Source organism: Wasmannia auropunctata, unplaced genomic scaffold (assembly GCF_000956235.1).
Source record: "Wasmannia auropunctata unplaced genomic scaffold, wasmannia.A_1.0 LD335988.1, whole genome shotgun sequence".
Classification (NCBI taxonomy): Eukaryota; Metazoa; Arthropoda; class Insecta; order Hymenoptera; family Formicidae; genus Wasmannia; species Wasmannia auropunctata.
The window spans coordinates 720,835-730,430 of record NW_012026902.1 but is presented as its reverse complement, the minus strand read 5'-3'; the positions used below and the strand labels follow the sequence as shown (position 1 = coordinate 730,430).

At 43.7% G+C, this 9,596-nt stretch overlaps 1 protein-coding gene across 1 annotated transcript in view; it reads right to left on the bottom strand.

The window, feature by feature from the left end:
• Nucleotides 1-8,187, bottom strand: part of LOC105454127 (proline dehydrogenase 1, mitochondrial) — a 17,647-nt gene extending 9,460 nt beyond the window's left edge. The window contains exon 1 of the mRNA XM_011696506.1: nt 7,768-8,187. Coding sequence (XP_011694808.1) covers nt 7,768-8,187 — 420 coding nt within the window. The remainder of the gene's footprint in view (nt 1-7,767) is intronic.
• Between the last annotated feature and the right edge of the window lie 1,409 nt (nt 8,188-9,596).

Here is a 9,596-nt window from a genome sequence, read left to right as displayed (position 1 = left end):
GTGATAAATTGCACAATAAGAATCTACTGAAAAAAAGGTTGAAAAAAAGTTTCAATCGTTTATTAGTCACAAAATACTCGCCAAGTTTAATTAACAAGATAGTTCAGTAATCAAAGTGATAATTCAACGCAAACGGGAAATGCGGATTCTTAAGTGCTAGACAAACAGATGGGCAGGTCGATACATGTTACACAGACGACAATACGTATGTACTTAACGTTGCCACTTAAGTCATTGTTATGTTTGTCAAACTCGAGGGTCTCCCGGAGCTCACCGAAACGTTTGCCGACGTTATGTACCTATTGATAAGCCTAAACAGAGTGCGTATCCGTACAAATCGCTCGACACACAACAGCACAAGCCTGCCGTGGTGAGGAATTATCTGCATACGTAATTACAAATTGTGTACACTCTAAATTCCTTGCAGTAAAAATTGTCACTTTATCATACAGTGAAAGGTCGATTTTAGGATTTTCACTGTATGTAAAAGTTTTAACTTTTAATAAAGTGAAATTTTCACTTGATTAGAAACAGTGAAAAATGTCACTGTTATGGTAACAGTGACATGGTTGCAGTGACATGATCCACAGCAAGAAAATTAATTAATTAATTGTAGAAACAGTGAAAATTTTTTGGCATTTCGAGTTTAACATTCTTGTATTCCGTCCTCTTGAACACTTGCGAGCAGAATTGCAGTTGCGCCGATCGGCGAATTCGTCTCATTGTCAGCTGTTCGGCCTCCCGCGAATCTAAAGAGGTCTACTACGAGTGTCGACTTTGTCATCGACACGGCCGCGGTTACGTATAGTCGCGCGAGATTAATCGGAATCGCTGCTGCGTGCCAAAAACCAGCTCGGACCAGCTCGCATCTTCGGCCACTTTGTTCCAAAATGATGTTATACAACTACGATTAGTAATTCGAGACCACTCGCATGGTCGACAGGGGTAAATTCAAACGAGAGGTATTATTCTACCACCGATTTATTGAGTTACTATACATCATGGCTATTTATATCTCAAATATTATATGTCTACCGTGAACAATACATTCCTGTGTAATTACGGTTTGACAATGATAAATGCAGTTCTTGGCAGCCGTGCGGTTCGTCGAACTGTATTATCTACGTCTCGTGATGTCATGCAACTGGAGAACGTGGCCGATACGCGGGTTGCGATTCGAGCCGACAATCGATCTAGAAAGATTCCCGGCTGGCCGCGAACTACCTAGAAAGTCAAGTGCATCCCTTATCGTATTCTTAATAGCGTTCTCGTATCGTCACAGTGATCTCCGATTTATTAGCGAGACTCAAACTCATTTTTTTATAGCAAGTTCAGATCCGGCGAGTCATCTGCGACGTCGACTAAATGGAAAGATCGGACAGTGACGGACCATCTTGTCCGATTGATAGACGAGTATTATTGTACACGGAAAGAATTTCCTTTTAAAATTTATCCTGAAAATTTTGTTAATGGGACAACATAGTATTTCGACAAATTTTACTGTACACTACAATAAATTTTACTGTGCACTACAATAAATTTGTTGTAGTATATATTTAAAAAAAAATAGTGAGAATCATATAAAAATCGTCGAAATACTATGTTGTCCTATAATTAATATGATTTTTAGGGTAAAATTTAAAATAAAATTCTCTCCGTGTACGTGTGTGTAAATAAACAGGGGAAAAAACCTGCGACAGATAAGAATTGACGCGTATACTTGAAATAATGCCGATAATATAGCGATTCGTTTCGGAGATCAACATCGATAAAGTCTATTCTTAAACCTTTGCTGGCAATTTTAATCTAAACATTCACTGACGCATGCACTGATTCTCTGTAATCTTTAATCGGAAACAGAAATATTAATTGCTGATAAAAATATATAAAATGTAGATTTCAAGTTGAACTTTTTTAATTTTTCAAGCTGATTTTCATCGCAAGTGAAAACTTGCGAATTCATTTTTTCTTTTCGCTAAATAAAAATTGGACAGATATACGTTAATACTATTCAACGAATAATACCATTCAAAATAATTCTTCATTACTATTGCAATGTAAAAGAATACAAAAATTTGCTGCAACGAAGAAGGTAAAAAGAAAAATGTTCAGCCTGTTAAGTATTCAAAACTCCAAGTTCCACTGGTTATTAAAAGACACATGTAGAGCTAAGGATGATCTGCTTGGCGATTCGAGGCTGACAATGAGTCTAATTTAATTTTGTATATTTTTTTAAATTCTTTAAAGTGTCTGTAAAAATTGGAATACGAGCGTAACTTTTTGTTCGTCGATTATTATTGTCCATTAACGGTGGGATCTCACGTTAAATCTTAATAATCACAATTGGGGGGAGGGGAATAAGAACGGAACATATTACAGCAGAGTCGAGAGGTGTGGAAGCTGGCATTTAGGCGAGCGATTCAATAGGATCGAATTGACTGGAAGCCAATCCATCCGTCCATTCGACCTTCATGATCGCATAAGAAGGCGCCAGACGAACTGGACAGCCTTGGGATTACTTGTACTTGTATACCGATCGCGGTCAGTTGATCTCCCCAGTACACGTGTGCGTAATTGACACGACATATGACCGCTCTCGAGACGTTCCTACGTCATACCAGCCGGAAGATTCACATGTGTGCGCCAGGAGCTGACCCGAAATTCGGGTGTGTCAAGAACGTGCGGAAATTTCTAGAACGACCGTGCAGGCGGCCAAGAGAGGCCGAAGGAAAGGAATACCGCCAGTCCGTCAGTCTGTTTGCCCAACTGCCGCGCCAGAGACAGCCGATTTTTTTTCAAACACACAATGCGAAGGCAGTGCAATGTTAGTCTTGAAAAAATCTGGCAAAATAGTGTTTCGTCGGCTTAATTCGCGTGAATCGCGAAACAAGCAATTTTGCGTAAAGAAGTGAGAAAGATCGCTTTGTGTCGGACGCGATGCATCTTTACGAATCGGAGCTGCTCTCCGATTTTTGTGCGAGTCAGCCAAGAGACAAGACGCGCAATTTAATTTTGTATTTAGACAATAGCTGTGAATGGGAAGATATATAAAAGAGGAGTCTGTGAAGTGAGGTATACAAAGAGTGCTTCTCGAAGACTGAATGCCAACGAGTTTGAGGAGGCGACCGAGGAGATCCAATCAATGCGCGAAAAATGGGAGCAACAGACGCGGCGACGCCGGGCGATGCATAACGCGAGCAACGCGAAAGCGTAATAATTCGCGAGAGATATAAGAGCCACGTAATCAGAGACGGATGTATGGCTTGGCCTCCAGCGAGTTGCCAATTCGATCGCCCTCAGATTCGATGCTATCAAACTCTGTTTGCCCACATAAAAACAAATACCATATATAACTCTCTTAGTTTTTTTTTTCTTATAATCGACTCTAAGAATAACATATCCTAAAGTCTCACCTTCAGTATATAAGTCCGTTTCTCAGTGTAGCAACGCACAAAGACCCGATATCGATCTTACACGCACCTCATACCGCTTCTTTCCGTTAGAAAACATAACTACATGTGTGCAAGAAAATAACCAGTCATGCAATAACGAGGTATATACGGGAGGAAAAAAAACAAATAAAAATAAATGTTTTTTAATCTAATCGCAATACTAATTGAAGAGTGCAAACAAGGCTCGAAAACTTTAACATTTTTTTAAAGAGAATTAGATAAAGGTATGGATGAATGTATTAGATTTCAATTACTAAACTAAACTAGGTCTCCTTTCTGGCTTCATATGTATGCTGAAGGAAATAAGTATTCTGTTCTATTTTATTAAAAGAGATCATTCAAAGAGATTAATCTCATGATAATTGTACATCACATTAGGTTTGTTCATATATAATAGCTAATTTCATCTTCGACTTGAATCCTCATTAAAACTAATCACTTTTAAAATAATTTTTATCGAATTATCATTTTCCGATTTGTGCCGCTGGCGCGCCCGTTGTGTGCAATATTTATGGAAAGCACATGGGAGGTGCCCACCTGGTCTGGCACACCGTCTGAGCAGAGTCTGGTTCGAGAACGAGAAAGCCAACGTCCCCCCCGAGGTCAGGTCACGTTCTCAGGGTTGTGCCGGTGTCGGCGAACGATGCGCGACTTTGCAACGTTCTCGTACAGTTTTCGCTCGTGATCCACGAGAGCAGCGAGAAGGCCTACACGTGAGTACCTCTTTACACGATTTCTTATGGATCCAGAATCAACGAAGTGTCTCGAAAAACGCATCCCTTCCTACAACCACATTTAATCTAAATTTAGATTTTGACTATCAAAATCGAAAAGAAAATTTTCGAACAGAAAGCTTCACTGCAACGAACGCTCTGCGGCTTGAAGAGATCTTTCTTCTTTTTTAAATCCATTTTTTAAAATCAATATTTACTGTTTATCATTTTCGAGATGAAAATAAGCGATTTGCCTCTCGCGACATCCATGACCAATCGTGAAGACTATGCGTGATAAAACTGTCGTGGTACAATCAAAGCCGCGCTAATTGTCACAGCTCGGCGTAATTGTCGCGAGCCTGTTTTTTCGTGACATTTTTTTATTTACGTCGCATTTATAGCTTCCTCGTAATCCATCAAGGATACGCTCGGGCTAGGCCGGACGCATCGTTCGTCTGCGACGAGAATTATTGCGACTCGCGACGAACTGACAGAGAATCGACATCGAAACGATCGATACGGAAGAATATCGAGAAGAAGAAAAGGGAAATACAGTTCGCGTTCGCGTCGGACTCGCGTCGGGAATCGCGCGCGGTCTTCGAAGGAGAAAAAAATATTTCCCATATATCCGATCGTTTACCGTAAAAACGTGACACTTTTTACAATTAGTACGTCGCACCGCTGAATTATGCCGCCGCGTCGAATGACCGAGACGTTAATCAAACAAACCGGCGCAACACTCACATCCGGCGGGATGATTTACCGCGCGCGATTGCGTGCGGTCGACGGACGTAACGAATTTTACGTTACGTAAAGTTCGACAGCTGGACAGGTGTGTTTCGCGGCGCTCGACGCGACGCCAAGATGTAATCTCGCAATATGACGACGTAATGCGGAATGCGGAAAATCTGTAATACGGATTTGTCTCCGAAAAGGAAGGTTCTCAGAAAAAGAGGCACGACCACGTTGCGTAAAATATCTGATAATGATCGTCGCATTGTTGCATCTTAACTACTTGGGGCGCGATAAAAAAAACTCGAATCGTCGAGTTACACTTATTTATTTCTCCGCAGTTACGTATGCTGAATATTCAATTGTGAAACGAAACTAAATATAGAATAAATATTTAAAGGTATTCTTGTTTTTGTGAAAACATTTGCCCAAATTAGAAGTGCCTTTTTGAAATTTTATGTGCCAAGTCTTCACGTCGACAGCGTTTGCAAAACAAGTCAACATATACAGTGTATTCTCTCTATAATTGCATATAATTTGCAAACTGCAATTAAGATAAATGCCAGGACGATATTTGTCGCTCGCGGGATGTTTATATGTATTTAAGATAATTTTCCGTGCCAATTTTTACTTCGTCGACAACACAAGCGAAATACGTCAATATCTTTATACGGCGTAATTAACAAGAATAAGAGACCACTAGGCAAAAGAGATAAGTTTTTCATTTTAGCTAAAAACAAACTATGTAATAATTTTATATTTAATTAGTAATTCTACGAAATGTCGACAAGCGTTTCAACAATCGTTGGCAATTGGACCAATTAAGCAAATCGATTTGGTCAATATAGTAATTCAAATTAAGCAAAGTCGTTACTATAGCAGCGCATATATTTGCAGGAATTGCTGCATTATCGTAATGGTGCAGAAAGAATCGATGATTCTTTCAGTGGATTAAGGAAATCGCGATTGGATTCCGCCAGAGCGTACTACACGTCTATCCTTAGACGCGGCGGTTATGTAATTGCCCAACGGCGGCGACGGTCGCAGATGGTTTACGGCAAAATTCCTAAGGTCGATCCAACGTGTGTCCGGCAACAGCGAAATCAATAATGTCGCGTCGTGCCGCACCATCGTCGGGGCGGCTTAACGGGAAAATCGCGCAAACGTTACGTAAGTTCCGGCGAAGAAAACGAAGGAGCTTCGCGAGTGGCGAATTATATTTAAAAAAAAAATAATAAAGACGTTCTTCTCTTTTTTTCTCGAAGGATTTCCCCAGCGGCGTTATCAGTTCAAGATCACGGCTATCACGATCTCCGCCGCCGGTCGCGATAGATTTATCGATCGACCGACTGCCAAGGCAGAATCGAGGAACGCGGCTGGAAAGACTGGTAATCGATACTTGGATACACCACTTCTCCAAGGGGAAGCTCGGATCGACCTTTTCCGCAAAAACGAAATGCAATCCGGAGGAGGGAGGAGAGGGTAGGGTCCATCGCGACACTATACGAGCGACTCTCACGGGAATTGTTGCGCCCGTTCCGGTATTCGCAAGACCCCCCCTCGACTCGATACTCCGCAATATCGACCTTGGAGCGTCAACCCGCTCTGACCTGCTTTTCAGATTACGGGAATCACGTTAACAGTAACGTCCTTCCGAGAGATGATACGTAATGATCAGATGAGATAACATGTTAACCAAGGTTAGTGCTAACTCATATCGTCGCGCGTTCGGCTGTTTACCTCACTGATTACGTCATAACGTACGCGCGGGATTCGCGCCGCTTAGATGCTTGAATAATTAGCGTCCTGTCAGATTAACGAGCGACGCGGTAATTAATTGTAAGGTAAAACCGTCGCGTGATTTTTTTGCGCGTATATCTAGAGCTGCGCGCGACACGTATTACGATATTTGGAAATTGAACCAGGGGAGAATTAATTGGGTCGCTGGGTGAAGTTTTTGATAAATGAAATTTGCACTTTTTTTTCGTCGGATGTATGTCTATATATAGAGATGCACCTGCGACAGGTGCGTGCCGTCAATGCCGTCAATCTCCACAGGGGAAAAAAACGCGCGCGCGTTGGCTGTTATAAATTAAATTCATTAATCCAGATCGTCAAAAGTTTATCGGGCTTGAAGTCGAAAAAACTCTAGCTATTCCTAAATCGATTATTATCCGGAAATTGCGTATCGCTTACTGCTTTATACATGACCATTTTTAAATGGCCTTTAAGACTGACAGTCATTTAAATTCTGGTATTTTAATGCTCTCTGTGAGAAGAGTAGAAATAGATAATAAATGTTTATTAAAAAGAAGATAAGCTGCAGGACTCTCTATTAGGAAAAAACGAGAAAAAATGCAACTAATTGTAATTACATTGTTAGTTAATTATCTTTGAATCTATTTATATCTTTGAAATAGCGTTTTATTATTCCCTTTATAGATCATCGTTCTATTTCACAGAATAAAGAAAAATAACTTCGGTCGTATTACGGTATATTTTAAGTTTGATTCCTTCCGTTTAATAGAAAGAATTTTATGACAGATGACAAATAACGATTGACATTCGATCGGCTTCGGACAATCGTGACTAGCCAAGCTTCGACTGACTTAATCGGAAATCAATTCAATCAGCGGAATTGTTCACTTGCAAAATTTCTACAGTTCTACGTTTCAATTTTTCTTTGCTACAAGCGACGAAAAAGATTAAACAATTTTATCCATGTTAATAAATTATTGCAGACACGTATCGTCTGACGAATAAACCGCTAATCGAATTGGTCGAAGCTCAGTCAAGGTTCTAACAACGTTAAACGTTAAACCAAACCCTAAATCGTGCACAAGCGAGACAAATGTACGATTCTCTCTCACCTTCATGTTGTTCTCCACGATGTACTCGATGGAGCACATCTGGTAGACGACATAGGCGCGCATCAACTCCATAGTGGTCTTGCTCTTGAATGCGGCGATCGGGTCATTAAACTTCAAATCGAGCGGGTCGATCTGCCGAGGTACCGCCGATTGTTTCTGCTGTCGTTGCTTCTCGATGTCAGTGGCGGCGGCGGCGGCGGAGGAAGAGGAGGAGGAGGAGGTGACGTACCCGCGCACCTGTGCAACCAGCCGCAACGGCGGTGGTGCCCTGGTAACCGCCGCCGCTGTCGCCGTCGTCGCCGTCGCCGTCGCCGTTGCCGCCGCGGCGTTCTCCAGGAGGCCGACCACGGGCAACGGCGGCGCGCCGCACTTGACCAGCTTCTTGCAGCATCGCCGCGGCACGCTCCTCAGAAACGCCATCGTTTTCGGCGCGCGGCAACGAAAAGAAGAAAGGCAGACGAGAGAGGGAGGACGAGGGGGAGGAAGGGAGGGGGAGGAAGGGAAGAGCGAATTTATTGGGGAGCGAGAGAGACCGTCGGCGACGCGGCTTCCGCGCCACCGGAACGGGATACCGCCTTCTCACCGAGGCTCGCTTGGCTCTCCCTCAGGTTGACGGACGGAGCGGAGCGACAGAGAGGGACGAGATAGTGGAAAGGATGGAGGAAGAGGAGGGAGAGCGAAGGACAGGTCGCGAAAATCGCGCGGATGATCGACTCGCCGTCGACGATGCTCGGGGTAGATCGAACCTACCGAGAGATCGAGTCGGGAATCTCGGTGCGGAAGCCGGAGCCGAGCGGTACCCGTGCGAAGCTGCCGGTGCGATGCGCAGGAAATAGAGGAGTTCCTGTTCCTGACGAGTTACCGCCGCCGGCTGCTGCTGCTGTTGCTGTTGCCTCGGTTGATGCGAGCTGACGTTGGCTCTCTTCTCACGGTACACTCGATGCGACGTGCGCGTGTCCAGCAAACGTACGTAACGTGGAGTAGCACAAGAGTCACGGAACGAAGCGACGCGGCGCGACTGACGGGTGATGACGACGGCTGCGGCCTCGTCCGGCTCGTCGTCGTGACGCCGTCGACGTGAGAGAGAGAGCGACCCGCGAGACGTGGGTGAACGGGCGAGCGTAATAGCACGGCAAATGGCGACCGGCCGCTGTGCTCTCTGCCTCCTCGCGACGCGACGGAAATATTGATTTTCGTTCGCCGGGGGACACCACGTTCCGACTTACGTTACCGTACACCGTGGGCACCGGGATCCGCGGACGGCTTAAATATAACGCGCCGCGTCGATCGGAATTCGTCGACGCGCTTCGCTCCCCCGACTAGCGCGACGCCGCCGACGCCGCCGCGTTTCCGCGACGTCGATTGGCCCGCCGACGGAGGTGTGCGCGCGCTCGCGGCTGCGCACCGAGACTGGCCGCTTCTCTCCCCCCCCGTACTCCAGCGTTGGTTTCCGCGGGATCGACGATACGTGCGCGCTGGCGCGCTGCGCATAGTGGCGCCGAATTGCCCGAGATTATTTCTGTCAAGATAGACATATCGAAGAGGTAAATTGAAAGAGTGTATATATATGTATATCAGCTGTTCCACATAATAATGTAAAATTTAAAAAAGATTATAAGGTTTCTGTAAATATATTTACGAGTCGATAATATTCGATTTTTATGTGAAACTGCACTTTTATGATTACAATTTTATTGTTTTTATATACACCCCAGCAAACCAATACGTAACTGTAATATAACTAAGGGAGCACATGGAAAGAACAATGATATATTTTATAGTTATAGAGATGATATGTAAATGCAATATAATTTTGAGGGCACTTTAGA